Source organism: Serinus canaria, chromosome 3 (assembly GCF_022539315.1).
Source record: "Serinus canaria isolate serCan28SL12 chromosome 3, serCan2020, whole genome shotgun sequence".
In the NCBI taxonomy this organism is placed as follows: domain Eukaryota; kingdom Metazoa; phylum Chordata; class Aves; order Passeriformes; family Fringillidae; genus Serinus; species Serinus canaria.
Genome location: NC_066316.1, coordinates 60,403,251 through 60,422,005, shown reverse-complemented (window position 1 = coordinate 60,422,005; position 18,755 = coordinate 60,403,251). Strand labels below are relative to the sequence as shown.

Here is an 18,755-nt window from a genome sequence, read left to right as displayed (position 1 = left end):
ATGGCACAATGGACTTTGAAGTCATGGCACACAGACTTTCAATCCATCAGTAACACAAAATTAAAACCTCAATATTTTTTCCCAGAGTAAAGCTCACAGGAGGCTATTTTCAGGTCACAAGCATTATTACCACCAGTACAACTAAATATAGATACCTTTCAAAATGTATTAGTCCCTCTGTGAAAACATCTGCTTCAGTTTACCCTGGCAACTTCTGTTCACTGGGTGAGGCTTCTTCTATATTACATTACTTGTGACACCAAAGCCAGCTCAACTCGAGTTCACTGACATCACACTGGTGTCTTAGCTTGAGAGCAAAACCTGCCTTATGTGCACCATTTTCCAAGAAAAATCCACAACAAAACCAGGAGACAAAGTTTTCACTTGACTCTGCTCCTGACAAGTACTGACACAGTGACCATCTGCCATCAAACAAGACAAAGGTTTCCATTGGAAACCACAACCTTTCTTGAATACCCAGGTAAAAAGGAAAAGAAATCCATTTTCCATGGACTTAACAATATCACTACTACTCTTTTTAAGTTCAAGGAAAGCAGCAACCATACAGTACTCGTCTCTAAGTCTCCATGTGATGCATCTGTGTGTCTATAGTTTTCTACAGCTCCTCATATTCTACCTATTTAATAATTTTTTCTTTTATTGCTACAGTAAATATTCCTCTTTTATTTCTCATAAAATTGAAAATGTATGGAAAAACAGCAGTACCAGACTAACACTGAGTGTTATATAAAGCTATATTTCCCATTCATTTATTTTGCAGCCAAGTAAACACACTAGCTTTTTTCAATTTTACCTTTTTGTTTATCTACAGTCTTACATAAGTCCAAGTATTTTATTTTTGTTACCTATGGAAGTATATATTTAAATTTTGCTGTTGTAGGTATTTTCACAAAAAGTAAACATGAGAAAAAGAAACAAAAATTGGTTTTGTTACCACATTTTAAATATTATTAGGGAAAAGTATAACTTTTTATTTCCATATCTTTGTTACTAAGATTCATAGCCTAACCTCTGAATGAGTCGCCATTAACATGTCTACATCTACTGTTTATTTTTTCACAACTGAGGTAAATTAAACTGTTTTATTGAAACTTTGTTGAAAGCATTTTAAAGAGGAACCACAGAATATTTGGAGTTGGAAAGGACCCATATGGATCACTGAGTTAATTCCCAAGTTGCTAAAATAATATTTTAATTTGATAGGGGGCTTTCAAACAGTTAACAGATACTGTATTGTGAGACCTGCAACATAAATTTTTGCTTAAATATATTTCCTATAAAGGTTTAAAATCTTGACTAGAGTCTTTAAGCACTAAACTCAATATTTAAATATTATATGCAGAATTCATTTTCAAATACTACGCCTAATACTGTGAAGAAGTCTAACACCACCATGTGTTTCTCATCACCTGCATTAACCCAGTATTTGAAAGACTGGGAAACCATCCCCCTTTTTCTGGAGAGAAAGAGACACACAGAGAGATCCAGTTTGACTTGTGTTGCATGGGCAGTTTTGGCTGCATATGCAGGGTGACAGCTATAATACCTTCACAGCTGCCATTTTGGGGCTAATTAATACATTAATAGAAGCGAACTTCCACACCTCATGATACATATTGTAACACACAAAGTCATTTCCTTCCACTTGCCAAGACTGCACTTGGATGTAATTTCCAGAAGAACATTAAACTTACCATCTTCATCTGTCTGGATAATGGTCTCCTCGCTTTCCTTCCTCCCTTCTGGGTTGGTTAAGATCATCTTGAGGCTGACATTTGTGTAGGGAGGCAGACGATCCACAACGTGCTGAGGTGCTTTGGGGTCCATGTCCAAGCAGTCTGCTTTGCTCTCGTTGTGTCCACAGAAGTAGTGGTAGCAGATAGTGACATTGAAAGTATGGCAACGAGTGATGTTGTAACCCAGAGATTCCCAGTCCACAGCGATGTGTCTGGCCTGGATCTCAGCAATCTTCAGTGTTTTTGGGGTTCTCATGGGTTCTAGAAAATAGAGCATAATGAAGAAAACAATGTTAACATTCTTCATCTGGCACTGAACGGCAGCTGGTAGATGGTGCATTCAGGAATGTGAGAGTTAAGGAAGCACCCAACAAACAGGCGAATATCATCATTTGCACAGGACGAGAAAATGCTCCTTAAATTTTTTTACTTCATTCCACTTTGTCCTGTCTTTGCTGGCTTTAATCAGTGATGGAGACAGCAATAGTGAGAAAAACAATAGTTAATTATCAGTGGAGCAATTCAAAGCAATTGAGAATACAGGCAACAGATGCAAGAAGAGTGACCAAAAGGCCACCCAGCTGTCACTACTGGCTTCCCTTCTTGATTTCTCCCTTACCCTTTTCCTTTTTTTTACCTGTATAAATTAGATAATACATCATAATGGTAAAGAGTGAACATTTACTACATCATGATTTATCATGCCACCAAGCAACGCTGTATACTAATTATACTAATTACCGTACTAAACTAGCAGTTACAAAAACGATGCAGATATTAATTAGTGTTTATTATTTTAGTAATGAAGCTCTTCATTCAAGCAAAACCCCTCGGAAATAGCACAAAAAAAAGTGCTTTGGCATATTCATGTTGTATCCTGATTCCTCCAAAACCCCAAAGCCATGATTACTCTGAGCAGGTAATCTCTGACCTGCTCCCCAAGCTCAGCTCTCTCCCCACGTGCATTTGCACCAGCAGAGGACGTGATGCTCCCCAAGCTGTCATCAATCTTTCGCTGTCTCTCCAGTGCATTCATTCCTCATGCAAGAGTAACTTTTATCGTTGAACTTAATTAAAATGATTACACAATGAAAATCATGACCATGTCTGTATATACAAGAGTTTCACTGAAAATATACCCTGCTAGTACATGCTTCCCCACCAGAGAAAATAAAGCCTGTGACTGATACAGCTTCAGACTTGTGTCCTTGCTGGTTTAAGGTCAAAGCAGTCAAGATTGTTCAAGGAAGTGAAATATAGGATTTCTCTTTCTGCGTATAACTGGTTCTTTGTAACTTGCATGAGTTCCAACGAGGCAAAAACCAGCCAAAAGCACAGATGGTATATTGAAATAAGGAAATGTGAATCAGTGTAATGTATTCAGCATGCAGTTTGCCAGACAAACTGCAAACATTTAGTTTCAAACATCAAAACAATGGAATTCTAAATATAACATAAAGGTATTCCTAGCAACATGATGAATGTTTAGGATTAAAAATTACACCTATTTGTTGCCATGATCTATCCTTTTTTCAGTTTGAACAAGCATATGTATTACCATTGCCATCAAGTTTCTTTATCATATATACAGTGAAAAATGCAATTAAATAAGAAGACTTCCTGGGTAGTAGCTCTCTGAACACAGTGTACTGTAACAACAGACATTTGAAACTGAAAGATAGCATTGAAGAGTGTTGTGGTGTGTGTTCAGTTCCCAATTGAGTTATCTTCCCTGTTTTGTATTGTTTTGTGATGCTTTCCCCCAGTTACACCCCTATACCCAGTTCGATGGTTCAGTCCTGGTTCCCCCTTTCCCTCGAATGGTGTCCTCCCTCTCTGGGCTCGCTGCCAAGCCCTTGTCTCCACCCCCGTTCCCCTGGCAACTGCCCCTTTCCCCTCCTCCAGAGCCCCCTTCATCTTCTGAAACCCCCCCATCCTTCCAGAAACTTCTCCCTTCCACAGGGGGTGATTGGGCAGGTGCCCTGAGCCCCTCCTTCGTTCGTGTACCACTTGTTGCCACACCTGTCCGTCATGTTGAATTCCCCTCCTCAGTTTCTCCCGATTGGTTATTGTACACCCCTTTATATACTGCTTCTCCCCCGTTTGTCTCGTCTTTTCCCGCCTGGTCGCAGCGGTGTCTTTTCCCGCCTGGACGCGGTGGAGAAATGCTGCATTAAAACCACTGGGCTACACCGGGCGTGTCAAGACCCTCTTTTCTCTCGGCTTCTCCGCCTTGCCGCTTCTTTTCGATACTGTTGCTGCTGTCCTGCCGAGGAAGGCGCAGCCCGGACGTCCCTGACGGATCTGGGTAGTGCCCCCTTAGCTGCTAGCTGCTGCTGTGCTCCGAGCTAGCCCCGGCCGCCTTCCCCCCCCTGCTCGGACGGGAGGGAAGTGCTTTCGACACAGCAGCCGCGGCAGAAGAGGTTCTTGAGAGATAAGAGACTTGAAGAGAAGGAGAAAAAACAGGGTTTTATAGAGAAAACAGTGCCTGGTGCTTTAGCACTTAGAGAGAGGTGTGAGGTGGTCATCGAAAGAAAAAAAGTAGCAACAGAGTAGATCTACTGAAGGAGCTGATAAGGGTCTTCAAAGAATGGGTATTCTCTTGGCTACTGCAAGCACTTGGAGAAAAACTGAACACACTCAAGTACCTCAAAGGAAGAGAACGGTAAAGACAAATACATATATACATACATGTTTATGTGTGTGTGTGTGTGTGTGTGTATATATATATATATGTGTGTATATATATATCAGCCCTTTTCTCATATGAATAACAGTGCAAAACTTAGCTATACATACTCTGATTTAGAGTTTGAGGCCTAGAAGTGTAAACTTATCCTTCACCAAGGAAATGTGTTATAGGCTAAGTTTTCCTTCTGAAATTGAATGATTTTTCTCATTTTAATCATTTCCTCTTTGTTCTCCTACTCCAGTTTGTGCTTTCATCCACTCCCACTAGAGATGGAATTCAAACCTGAATTCAAAATTTATTGGAATTAAAACAACATAACACCTGGTGTCTGACCATGAAGTCTGAAACTCAATAGTTTGAAGCCAACCAATCAGTAACAGAAGACATTTTCATCTTGTTTCTCTCATGACAAGACTTAAACTGCATTTACACTATGCTGCACAGCATTTTAAAGAGAGATGAAAAAGAAAAAAAAGCTTTGTTAAACTTAAGGAAAAATTATTTTACAATTCTATGAAAATTTTACAAATGTGTCACAGCATCAGAGGAGATACTGAAAAGCATCCTTTATTCACCTGTCAAAAAGGAAAGAATGAAAGACAGAGTGTGATCTCGCTTTCTCACAACTATTCCCTTCTTTGGCAGAAATTAAACAACTTCTGCAATATTGAGATGGTAATTAAAGTCTGCAGAGTCTCTCAACAGCTTTAGTAAACTCTGCCAAGTGTCCCACTGCTCCTAAAATGATGCTTTAAAAACATAATTTTACTCTTTCTTCTGGGCAACGTTCATCTTGGGAATCTCTAGAGGTAAAGACCAATTGTTTTAAACTACCACACCACAAAGTCTCCATCTGTAACACCTCAGTAAAAAGCAATCTTTGAATAATTACTTTTTTCAGATAAAGCACTATTGAATTTTTGAGTAGGCTTCCCAAAGATCTCAACCATCTCATTAAGAACAGCTTTGATCTTGATGGGGGCAAATAGTGTTCATCTCCTTTATTTTCCATTTCTCATCACAATTTAGGGTTTGCGTTTCACTGAAACATTTTAGTCCTACAGAGATTTTATTTCAATTAATGCATTTTCCTCTGATTTCTTGATACTCTTTGAGTACTGCAAATCCCAGTAATTCAATTCATGCATTGTCTTCCCAGTTTTCTTCCCATCTTTCCTCTTTACGTCACATCTAGAACTTTTATCCAAATTACATGGACTTCCACGCACATGAGTTCTTACTTGGTTGAATTACCTGTGTCAAATAGGCACCCTATGACAAAGAGACAAGAAATAAGATCTCTAAAAATACCTGCTCAATCCCTAACCTGTCCACCGGAGTGTCAAAAATGATGGCAGAAGGCACTTAATATTTTTCAAACATTAATTTACCAATTACCCCTATGAGACATGTCAGTGGTGTTAAAACTTTTCTGTGAATAGAAAGAGGCAGAAAAAAGGTTAATAGCTTGTTCAGGGCTACAAAGCAAATTCCTGCCAGGGCTGCAAGAAAGCTGAACGCAACTGCCAGGTCACTGGTGGCCATCAGACACCCAGCTGCAGCAATTCATAGAACTCATGTACCAATGCTTCCACCCAAATTCTAACTCCAATCCTACACTCCAGTCCTTTTTTAAAAAGAGGTTTGCTGGGGTTTTTTCTAAAGGCTTTCTTAGAACAAGTTTGAAAAAGCATAACAGTGCCCAGACACTAATTGAATATCTGAGCATAAGGACATGTTATTCAAAAAACAATAATTTGGCTTCTTCTTTTAGAAAGATTTCTTGATTGAGAGCTTCAAATTTGAATGAAACAGCATTTTTTTTTGGTTTGCATTAAATCTTACATTTAAAATTTAAATTTTTTGGGAGATGATATTCATAATTTATTTATTTTTTCAAGCCTTATTCTCCATCAGACAAAAGGCTGGAGGGACTTATTTTGTGGTGACAGCAGAAAGTATGCAGGACTTCTGTTGTTGCAGGAAATTCAATATCCTGTGACTGCATCAAGCTCTTAGATATGAACATCCTGACTGGCAGAGTTAGATCTTCAAACAGAAACCCAGCAACAAAGCATATGGAGGATTTGGTGGTGGTGGTAAGGATGACCTTTAAATTCTCATGAACACCTCTAATGATGACAGGCTCCCTTCTGCCAGACCTTCCTTGTCCATGGGCTGCTGCTATGACCTTCCTCCCATTTCCACCTCTACTTACTGCCAGCTTCTCCCTCTGCCCTTTGCTTCTCACACCTGGCAATACCCATCTCTGTTATCCCCCTCCTCCTCACCCCTGCTTTGTGTCTTGGCCCACAAATACTACCAAGTGATGGCTGACTCAGATTTATTATCCAGTCTGACTGGTTTCAGCCTCATTGAACCAATTAAATACAGAGGCATTGGAAGAAGGCCAGTTCTCTATCAAAACAACAGAAAAACCAGAATGATAAGAGATCTCTATGTTTGTACAGATTACTAAGTCCTCAATCCTTATCCAGAAACCATGCAAAAGAATTACATGCATGTAGCACTCAATCACAACAATTTCTGGATCAAGAAGATTTAACCCAACCTTATGTGATAAAATAAAGAACATTTTAGTAGTTCTCCAAAGGTTAACAATAGAGGAATAGATGGTGAAAGAGACAGAACCTGTTGACCCCATACAACCTCTCAACTGTAGGATGATTTAATAAGACTCTCCAGATAACAGATAAAATGAAATTCAATTTCTTTAGTGCTTGATAAGCAACACGTGATAGGACAGGTCAATATCAAGCCTCTTTGTAGAGATTATCTTCACTTACACAGAGATGGGAGTGAAAACAAAAGCCTTCACAGCTGCAGAAGCAGCAAGGTGAGAGTAGGTTTTTCCTCAAAACCTCTTTTTAATGATACTACATATTAGCCTGCTGTCAGTCAGAGACAAACAGATGTCCCAAAAGCTGTGAAAAAAATCCCATATAAAGAGGCTAGTGTGACATGTGCTCTGCTTTTGCTGCCTTTCCTCAGAAATCCTAAATATTGACTGCAAGACAGTTTAATTTCCATGTATCTGGCAGAGGTGGGAGAATTAGATCTTTTGACAAGCAACCAGAATGCACATTTGTTCACATGAAGTGGAAGAAAACTGGACAAATTTTAAAGCACAAACATTTCAGATAAAGATGGTGCTTCTCAAAAGCCAGCATAGCCTGTTTATACACGGTCTGTGTATTCAATTCTTTAATTGGGGTTGGCTTTTGGATCTTTCCTCCCCCTTGAACTCTTTCTAGTCTGACATTACACTGAGGAGCTGACTTCCAATTTCTGCTTTAACCACATTGACTGAAATTCATATCAAATTTAAAAGCAAACCAGGTGGCCTTCATTGAAGACACTGGGGATGAAAACTGGACTTGGAAGGTGTGATAATTTCTGCATTTGAGGGAACCACGGAGAGATGTAAGGCTTATGTTAAATGAAAACTCTCATACAGAAAAGCAAATCTATGACCATTATTTAAGAAGTACCAATAATAACCCCATAATGTAAAGCCCACTGTCTGTCACTAAGACTCCTTTAATTATCTTGCCTTCTAAGACAAAAACTACGTAGACAAAAAGAAGCCCTTATATTTCTTCCAATATTCTCAGTCTGAACAGCCACTGGAATTTCCCAGACTTTTCTTCTACGAGAACATGAGCCTCCTTGTCCTGTGGCTTCTCCTGACCTTTCAAGGGTAACTCTTTCCTTGGCATGTGGGAAATAAAAGAGGACTATTCTAAGATATCACTGTGGTTGCTGTTCCTTTCTCAGTTCATGCAAGGTCCTATAAAATCAGAATGTTCCCAAAGCTCAAAGGAAAGAAAAAAATTTACAGTTCTGTTGCTGTGAAGAATTACTCTGAAAGACCCCCGATAAGAACCTTGAAGAAAGGTAGGAGGGAAAAGAGCTGAAGGAAGCACAACTCACACAGGAATAGCTGTCAGAAATGCAGTAAGAAAACAGTAAACAAAGGTTTCTTGCTTGCTCATTTTGGCTGCATTGCTCTCAATTATTACTTTTGTTATTAGTAAATGATGAATCAGGCAGAAAGGATTTCTTTATATAGCTACTAAATTCCTCACATCATAAACTTGGTTAGGACTGCTGAACAGAGAAGTTTATGACTCATTAAAAAGGACCAAACTAGAATTAAATATTTCAAGACACAGCCATAGCCTCAGCAAGAACTATGCACATCAACTGTGATCACTTCTGCACTTCTGGGGAATGTGCTGTTGTCAAAGGAACAAACTGTAATTAAGTTATGTTATGAACAAAGCTAATAAAAATCCTTAGGTAAGGTAAGCTGCACTAGAATATCTATGATGAAGCCCCTGAGTTTCAAGGATTATTAACCTACAAATCCAAGAGAAGTTAGTTCAGATTAACTCCCAATAACTCCATTATTTAACAATATGATGATAATAAAGGAAGATCCTTCAGACATCCCAAAAATGCCATGCATTTCAGTCTGATTTTCATAAACCAGTCTGTATGACAGAATAATTCTTGTCATTTCTATTCAAGTTTCTTGTCTGTAAGTGGCAGATTTTGACCATTTCCAAGTAGAGTTAAAGACAGCTTTGAAGTAAAGGCATAAAATAATTACCAGCATTGGCCCCAATTCTTACTATATAGTGATAGTTCATGAACTATTTACCTTTAGTCAGGGACTCTCTTCTTCCAACTTGATGTGTATTCCAATCCAAAACCACGCCACATTATATTACCAACTGGATCAATATTGATGCAGGATGATATAAGGTATCAATATGCCCTTCTCATATGTAACTGGAATAAAATAGTATTCCATTCTTGGACTCCCTCATTCTCAGAATCTATAAAAAGTCAGGATATCTGTCATGTAGATAAATGTAAGTTGGAAAGTCTAACTAAGCTACTTGCTAGTAGTGTTTTTTGTTTGGTTGCATTGATTTTATTTGTTTTGGGCTTTTTGTTTTACTGTTGGTTAGCTGTTTTAAAAAAAAACTTAGTTTCACATCAGTATTTAAGACACTTGATTTTAGGCAGCCACATTTGAAAACTCAGGCCTTCAATCCTTTTAAACTTAGAAGCATGAAGAAATAGTGAACACCAAAGGAAGAGAAGTTAATGAAGTTGACAGAAGTAGCACAATTTGAAATCTTCTCTGCAGTCTGACAAGAAAGGAAAAAATTAATGGGTACATATTCCCATGATAAGAATCATAGGGATTGCTGGGCATCTCCCTTCTCAAATGTGTGACACATACATGATACAAAACAAATATGGATGCAAACATATAAAAGAATTAACTTTTTGTGCATTAGCATGTTTGCCATGTGAAATATAAACCCAGAATAAACGAAACTATGGTATTTATACTGTGTTAGCATTACAGATTTATTTTGGTGCAAACAAAGGTTATAAGGCAATTGCATGAAAATCTATGAGTTTTTCCTCCTTTCACTTCATCTAGTGACTGATTTATTAAGCCAGAAATTTACAAATTTCTTATTGACCACATACTTCAGGGAGCTGAAGAAAACATCAGAATTATTACTTAAATAATCAGCTCTACTACACTAGTTTCAGTAGCAATGAGGGGATAGTCAATATATTTTTAGAAGGTATCTTTTCGGATGCAAAACACAGCTGTCCCTGCATCATAGATGTAGTAAACAGATAAATATAACTGCTCTACTGACAATTATTTGCCCATTTTCTCCTGGTGGTACGTTTATTCTGTTGCCTCCACGCATGATTAACAGTTTATGCATCCGTAGCATGTAATCAATAGCTGCAAAGTCTTATATTCGTTTGAGAGATTAGACATCCCTTGATAATAAATTCTGTTGACTTTTCCAGTTTAGCTTAGCTCCAAAAATCCACTTTTTTTTTCTTTTTAAATCTGAGTTTAAATCAAAAGGAACTATAGGGTCTTGGAGGGGAGAGGAAAATCTCATTCTTCCAAATGAACAAAACCTATCTGATGGTATAAAACACAAATCAGCATGTCAACCAGCATCAGACTGCAAGAGTAAACACAGGAGAAGTCTGAGAGTACAAAATGCCCAGAAAGCTTGTTCGGGATTACAATTATCAAGTTTAATTCTGTAAAGTAATTTACAAAACTATTAGTGATAGGGAAAAAGTGAACCTTTGACCTGAAATATCTGCATGGTTATGTTAAAGCAGAATGGAAGATATAATCTAAAATAATAACAATTATATTATAAAGAATATGTAGTGTGTATTTACACACACATGTATATACTTTTTAGCTACCTTAACAGTGAACCTAACTATGCAATGCTATGAAGAAAACATTTACAAACATTTATTTGAACATAAATCACCATTATTGCTTAGGTGATGTACTGTTCACTTCTCTCCAATACACATTCATAAGCATGTTTTTTATGGTTTTGTTTACAAACTATATATTTGGGAGCTTAGGATATAATGAGTATTAAGCAAAATGACTAAGTTGGAGCAGTGTGAATGAGCTAAACAAGAATTTTCTATGGATAGCGTTAAAGCTTCTGTTCCTTTCTCCTATATAGCAAAAATTTAGTCCTCCAAGTTAGGAAGCACAAATACCATCACATGAAATAAAGGAAAAATGTGGAATGCAGTTTATAATAAATAAATAGTAAACCACAAAGTACTTAGACTGGGGGAAAAGGCCACATTCACCTCTGACAGCTAAGAATTGAAAATTGCAGGCAGTACTTATGATACCCACTTAAAACCCGTATACACATTTGCGTGTGTGTGCATGTACACTGATAGACCTGTGTAGATATGTTCACTTCCCCACATGCAGATAAAACATCCATCAAAATTCATCCTCTCTGTCTCTCCACACCTACTGAAATGGTCTCAGTCTTATTTTCTCCCATTTCCCTTTTGCCTCATCTGGTTCCTGCTGCCCCTGGGACCTTGGTTGAAACCACCCATGCTCCATCCCTCTGCCTGCAACCCACAAAGCCTTGAGTTTCTATTTTGGTCACAGTCCATGAACTAACACATCCAATGTTGTGCTTGTGTGGCAAAACTCAACAACAACTTTGTGTTGCACCTCACTCTAGCCCCTTTCACAAAATCAATAACACAAGACTACATTATCACACAATGTATATATTGTATAGTATAGATATCTTTATATAATGCATATGATAAACCTTGGATGAAACACAGATCCATTAAGTTGTTTAAAACCAGAAGTGACACTGCAACATACAATGCCTCTGCTGTATATATTTTGTCCCATAAGTAAAACAATACAGGTAATTTAAACATTGAATGACAACACCTGTAGCTTCTATTGTACAGAAGAGTTTTCTCTAAGCAGTTGGAAATTTATTCAATGAATTATCTTAATTTTCTTCATTGGCTCATACAAATTTAAGAAGTTGTACAGTTTACATGATGATAGTTTAAGCCAGTTTGTTTTCTTCAGGGAAAAAAATACAGGAGCAAAGAATGGCTCTAACATTAAAATTTTGAATAAGATCAGAAACAATTTCAATAGTATGTAGAATTCTAAAAATGCTGGTAAGGAGCCATGGGGAAAATCTTTTCTAATGTGGCTATTTCTCTACTGTGAAATTGTACCATTTTTTGAATTTCAATAAAATTTTATTACTTAAGTCACACAGTCACCTGCCTAAGTTTGACTAAACTTGACTAAGAAAACTCCTCAATCTATTGGTCAATCACCACTGCCAAGTGACTACCGCAGCCTAATACTGGTACCTATATGAATAATCTTCTTAATACCTAATTTGATTTTTTTTTTACATAGATATTTTAAACAACTTTTTGTGCATTTTAAGTGTTCCAATTTCAATTCAACTGTCCCTTGATGTGATGTACCAGTGAGAAAAAATTGCATTCTTGAGTCAGCAGGCAAAGCACTGTCCATGATTTGCTAATGGAACAGTCATGACATTTTCATTAGAAGATACAGCCCTAAGTTGATAATTTCTAGAGAGGAGCTTTTTTTCTGAAAAGTTCATTAAAACTTTCTTTTCAGAAAGGGAAAGGATAATAAGGAATATTTGCTTTTCATATTGTCTTGCTGTCTGGGCAAAATTGACATGGTATCAACTCTCTTTCCTAATACCATGTGGCTGCAAAAGTTTGCTAGGCTATTTTGGGAAATGGGACCGAATCCTGCAAACCTTTTGTTCCTGGAGCTGCCTTAACATAAGCAGGGCTCTGCAGAAGTGAGCTTACAAGCACCTCTTAGCCACTGTGAAAGAGGGTCCTCATAAAAAGAACACAAAAGCAATGAAAAGACCTTGCTGACAGAGGTGCTAGCAACCTGGGGAAAAGTTTTCTAAAATAGGCCATGAAATTCAAATAATGCTTTTCCATTTAGCTGCACAAGATACTCTCAAGAAATTGCCCTGTTGCTCCCCTTTCAGCCACTTAGTGTTCCACCAAACTCTTCTTTCCTGTCTAAGCAGAAACTTGGAAAACATTAAAAAAATCACCAACAGAAAAAGAAAGTAATGTATTTCAGAAACAATTTTCTCTTTGCAAACTTCCTCTGAACACTTCTGGCTAATTCATTAATAAAAATGTTAATGAAAAATGATCCTAAAGAATTTTCTGTCAATAGTAAAGCTGGATGAGTTGTAACACAAAAAGGTGGCAAAACCAGCAAATGAAAAACAATCCTAGATGTTGTGGATAATAACTTACCCTCCTTTAAAAATCAGGTGATTTTATAAAATGTTATTAATCAATGAGCAACCTATTTTACTTTATAAAGAACTGACGGTGTTGCTAAATGCAAACAAAACAAATCTACTTTTACTCACATGTAAATGTAAAGGATCAGCTCTTTGCTTGCAGGAGTCATCACCATTTACTATGTGCTTTCTTGCTCTAGATACCCATCAAGAGAGTTATCTACTTCAAGCTGTCAATCATATTCAATAATTTTACCACATTCTGACTTTCAAAAAGATATTGTACTAGAACAGTTGTCTTGGCTTCACTGTTACAGCAAAGCATGTGCCAATGTGCTCCCCCGACCAGCTCTACTGCAGCAGCCACCCAAGAGAGTGTCAATCACGCCTGCTGAGTAAGTGGAGCATTAAATTATTTTTTTATGCCTGTGTTGTACATGCTGAATCACTGTCATCATACCCTCACAACAGAATGCAAAGAAGGAAAGGCAGCCAATTAGCCAAGTCAAGGCCGCACAGGCAAATGCAGTATTAATTTGGAAGTGCAGGCTAATTGTTGGACACCAGCATTATGCTGTCACTTGAACCAGATTTATTGCTGAGTCTAATAAACGTTTAAAAATAAATAGAAAAACAATCCCTTTCTCTCACCTTATTACTGAAATACTTCAAAATTCCCCTGGGTATCTGCCAGGTTTGTTTTTGGTTTTTTTTGGCACCCCATCTTACTGCCAACCTTTTGGAGATCGACACAACAAGCACATATGCAATCTACTACCATCCCCTCTTGTCATCATCATCAAGCCACTAGCTCATAACCCTTATCAACAACCATAATAATTTGCAGAATTAAGCATCTACAGAATGTCTAAAAATAGAAGAATGCTTAAAACTATAAAATTCTTCAGAATTTGTTTGAAGGTTTTTATGACTAGCAATGGAAATTTTGGGGGTTTCCCCCAGCTTTTTGAGCTAATTCTATTCATATCCATATCCATTAATATCAGCTTGTGATGCCAGCCTTATTCTCCTACTGGCCATATTCTCCCATTCTTCCACCTTCTTCCCCTCTCCTTGGTTTGAACCTTGTAGTTATGGCCACTCTTGCCTTCCAAATTTCCCTTGCTACTTTAATATTCAGGCAAAATTACAATATGACTATTAACTTGAGCTGAAACAAGGAGATGTGCTAACAGTAAAAGAGAACCAACCACCAAAAACCCCAAGCATGTTTGCATTTCCCAGTAGCTTTTGACTTGGATATCTGGAAAGCAGATTAAATCACGGCGCTGTAGAACAATTCAGCTTGGAGGGGACCTTTGATGGTCATGTAACCCCATTTCCTTCTCCTCCTTAAAGCAATTGTATCAGATTGCTCAGGAACTGGTCCAGTCTATTTCTGAACAGCCCCAATGAGGTAAATTCTACATTCTCTCAGGACAATAGTAATGGCAGAAACATAGGAGATATAAATGTGACTTCAGGGCCTGAGCTGATTTCCAAATATTTGGTGAAAAGCAGAGAATTCCAAAATTCCCTAAGAAAGCATCAGATTTCTTTCTTTTTTTTGTTTTTTTTGATCTTGCTTCACAGTATCTGGCACTGAGCTCTGTTAGATGGCAAGGCTCTTCACTCAAATTTCACCAAGCTTCACTTTGTTTGACACACAACTTTACAGTTCACAGAATAAAAGAAGCATCTTTTCCTATTAAAATTATTATTTTTAACTGAAGTGTTTAAGATAAATGTGCAAAATAAAGTTGAACAGAAGAATTCAGTTCTCCTCTTTGCAAACCACATGATTGTGGCACCTAGGGCTGTGGTTTTTATGGTAGGCTTGGCAGTGTTAGGTTTATGGTAGGACTTGAGCAGCTTAAAAGTCTTTTTAAACCTAAATGATCCTATGATTTTATATTAGAGAATGGAGAAAATCACTGTACTTTAATCAGCATATTTCACACCAGTATTTAAAGATATTTGGCAAGGGGCAGACATCTAAACAAAATGAGTGGGGGTTAGCCCATTTAATAATCCTTAGGTTATCATACATATTTACTAGAAATATGTATGATAATAATATAATTTAATATGTTGATGGATTTTTTTTGTTTGTTTGTTTGTTTAGAGGGTTTGGGTCAGATTTTACTTCTACTGAACATTATAATAGAACCCAAGAACAGAAGTCAATCATCATAAGTGCGCAGTGATGCATCTAAGTGCATTGCCTTTACTTCTTAATCAAATTATAAGAAAGATGGAAAAGGCCAACAGTTATATGAATGTACATGGCATGGAAGCCCATTTTAATATCTAGAAAAAAAACAGTACATTGGAGTCGTGTAAAAAGTTCACTACTATCATTTTGCGAGCTGTGCTGACATTGCAATCACCAGTATGATTAATGAAATTTATGCTTTCAGTCTTTTCTCACAGCTATAGTACCATGGTAGTGCAGTGCTTTTTCAACATTATGACAAAATGACTAATCTCTATTAATTGGTTTTGAGCAAAGGCTTTATACAGAGACTGAAGAGAGCAACAGATATATGATTTCCACAGCTAAGCATTTAAATCAAGCCATTTGCTGAGAGGGTGAACTAGTTTACTTAATAGTGAGGTCTATCTGCCATCGTGTGTTTCTGCCAGGACTGCAGGACACGCTAATCCAAGTGACACAGTCTGCAGGAAAGGTCAGATACTCTGCAAAGAGAGAATTCCAAGCCCAGGTCCTAAATGGCTTCAGAGAAAAAGTCACCACAGCCATAGAAATTTCCAAGCAAAGAATGTAATCCATGCTCTACTTGTAGCTTGGCTCCCGAGGAATGTGTCCCTCAAGTAACAGTTCCAGTAGGCATTCAACCCAAAGGACAACAGACTGCTTGTCTTCTTTTGGACACAAACACTACTGCCTAATTAAGCAGTGTGTATAAAATGAAGTTTCCTTTAGTTGCTGGGGAGCTTGGCAAGAGTTTGTTTTTTTCCAAGCTGCTCTCCATTTAAATTCAGATATTTTGTTTCTAGACACAAAAAATCTCAAGGAAATTTATTTGAAATGTCTGGTTGATTTCTTTGTTGTTGCTGGCTCTGAACCCTCATTTTTGCTTAGCTATTTTGATCAGGCCATGATTGACTATCTTGCTAGGAAAATTGCTATCTCTCTTAGAAAGGATCCAAAACACTCTGAGCTGGTTATAATTCTTTTAAACACAACTAATAGGTCCTTCCTAAATAAAAAAGATTGGAAGGGGAAGTTATCAACAAGTTTTAGGAAAGAAATTAATTTAAATTACATAGTCCACAGAAAAAACAGCTTTGTCTTTAATGGAACGGTTGGAAACAAAGCTTTATGCAACCTGCTGTTTTACAAGCCTCATTACAACAATCAGCATTTGGCATTTGAGAAGAACATTTACTAAAACCAAAAGATACCAGATTATATTGACAGCAAAATTATACTGACTCCTTGCAAAAGTAAGTGAAGCCGTAGAATTTGTATTATCCTCATTTCCGTCTGAGTATGAAAATGCAAAAACTTTCATTTCCTTAACATTCCTTGAAAAAAGACAAGAGGATAACAAATCACTTTAATGATACTGTTTTGAAGTAAAAACAAATGATAGAGCTGTAGTTATGTTTGCAATTGTGGCCTTGCTTTGGTATTACACAGCTGATAATATCCCAGCCTTATGTGTCCTGTGCTACTTCTTGAGTTCAATTTCCTTCAGATAATGTATTTGGTTTCCATAATATGCCTCTTTGGTGAAACCAATAACTGAATCCTGTGGTAATTCCTCAGGAAGTTATAATTTATGGCAATTGTCTGTTCCCACCACTTTTCTCAGTAATTTGTTCCAATGATTAATAGCCTACTGTTAAAGACAAATAATTGTGCCTTACTTCTAATTTAAATCAGCCTGACTTCAGCATGCAGCCATTTGAGGTTCTCACATTTTACCTCCTCTATGGGAAAGAGGTGTTTTGTACCATGTAGTATTATTCCCCTGTACAGACACTCTATAATTACCTCCTTCTCTCTGATAGACATATATGATTGAGATCTTTAAGTCACCTTTTTTAAGACTACATTTTAAGCCATGATTCTGTGGCACTTTTCCCCATTCCTCCCAAATCTGCAGCTGTGTGTTGAAAGCATGGACACCAGATGTGCAGCACCCAGTTATCAATATTGGTCATACTCACAAAATCACATCTTTTCTCCCAGCACTGACCCTGATTTTTAGTCATACCACTACACAAAGAACTTTTGGTGACTGCTGGTCTACATCCCCCAAAACTCTTTTTGTGTTTCTGTACTACCTCTTCCAAATGCATGTATTTATTTACATTTATGCGTAGACAGTAAGCCACACTATCTGTTATATCTCTAAACTATCAGAGGAGGCAAAAAGGTAAAAACAAAGCTTCAAATTTAAATCTCAAAGCAAGTACAGAATTTTAGGAAGTATAATGACATAAACTTTTAATGTGAGATCTTGCCTTTGCAGGTTCTCACTTCACAGCTCAAAATTTTGATTACATTTTGAAATCAAAAGATGCAAAAAAATTAGAGCTAAACACCACTGGTTAAAAGGTGGTAGACTTTTTCTATAAACATATTTGCTAATTCACTTTGCTCATCACTCAAAATAAAGACTATGAATACACATGTTAGTCTGAATTAAAATATTACAATTATTTCATATTATGAGCTGCAGAAAAAAGAAAACAAAACCAGAAAAAAATGCCACAGCAGGGAGAAAGAAGGCTATGCCTTCTCTCTGCATAAACACCTCGAAAAATGCAGTCATGCTTGACTGCAAAAGACAATGATACAATTTTTTCTCAAAAACCAGTGCCTTGCTGAAAGTCACTGAAGATTCCCCAAGGAGAACTTGAATTAGAGTCAAAGGCCAAACATAAAGACACCTCTCTGAAACCTAATCCTCTTGCCCATTTAAAATGTTCCTGCAGCTTCTGGTCAGAAAAACACAGCACTAGAATTGTACTGTCAGTTTTACTTGTTTTTCTTTAGTGTTTTCAACACCAAATAACTCAAATATCTGAACAAATATCCACACAGCTAAAATAAAAACAGATAACCTACTCCTTTTACAAATCAATGCCAGATTGTTCCTCCCCTTCCACTCTCTTCTGGCATTAGTAACATAACAGTGTTTAAACTACAAATAAGCATTAGAAATTTCAGTGTTACTTAGTGGGTTTAAATGAAAGCTGATTGTTTTTCCACTGTCCTTCCAAGACGTTCCAGTAGAAACATGGATTTAGGTACAAGAATGAGGACTGTGTCTTTACAGACTTAGGATGAGCCTGAAAGCATGGCACATTTGTTGACACCAGTAGCTATTAAAAACCAGGCAAATTGTTCACAAATTAGCCCTAAATAAAAATTTAAGCAGTAATTAATAAGAGCAAAACAAGCATTTTTGTGTCATCAGGATAAAACCAAAAAAAGTCTTCATTCAGGAAAGTATTTTACCAGAGTCTTTGTCACAGAACAAGAATTCCTCAGTGTCTCTCTTGACAGATCTGACAGCTCACCAGGGTCTCCAGGAGGCTTCATGAGCTGACATCTCT

At 37.3% G+C, this 18,755-nt stretch overlaps 1 protein-coding gene across 1 annotated transcript in view; it reads right to left on the bottom strand.

Annotated features, from left to right (window-relative positions):
• Positions 1-18,755, bottom strand: part of PTPRK (protein tyrosine phosphatase receptor type K) — a 352,054-nt gene that overhangs the window by 65,133 nt on the left and 268,166 nt on the right. The window contains exon 8 of the mRNA XM_050972314.1: positions 1,716-2,018. Within this exon, the coding sequence (XP_050828271.1) occupies positions 1,716-2,018 (303 nt within the window). The remainder of the gene's footprint in view (positions 1-1,715; positions 2,019-18,755) is intronic.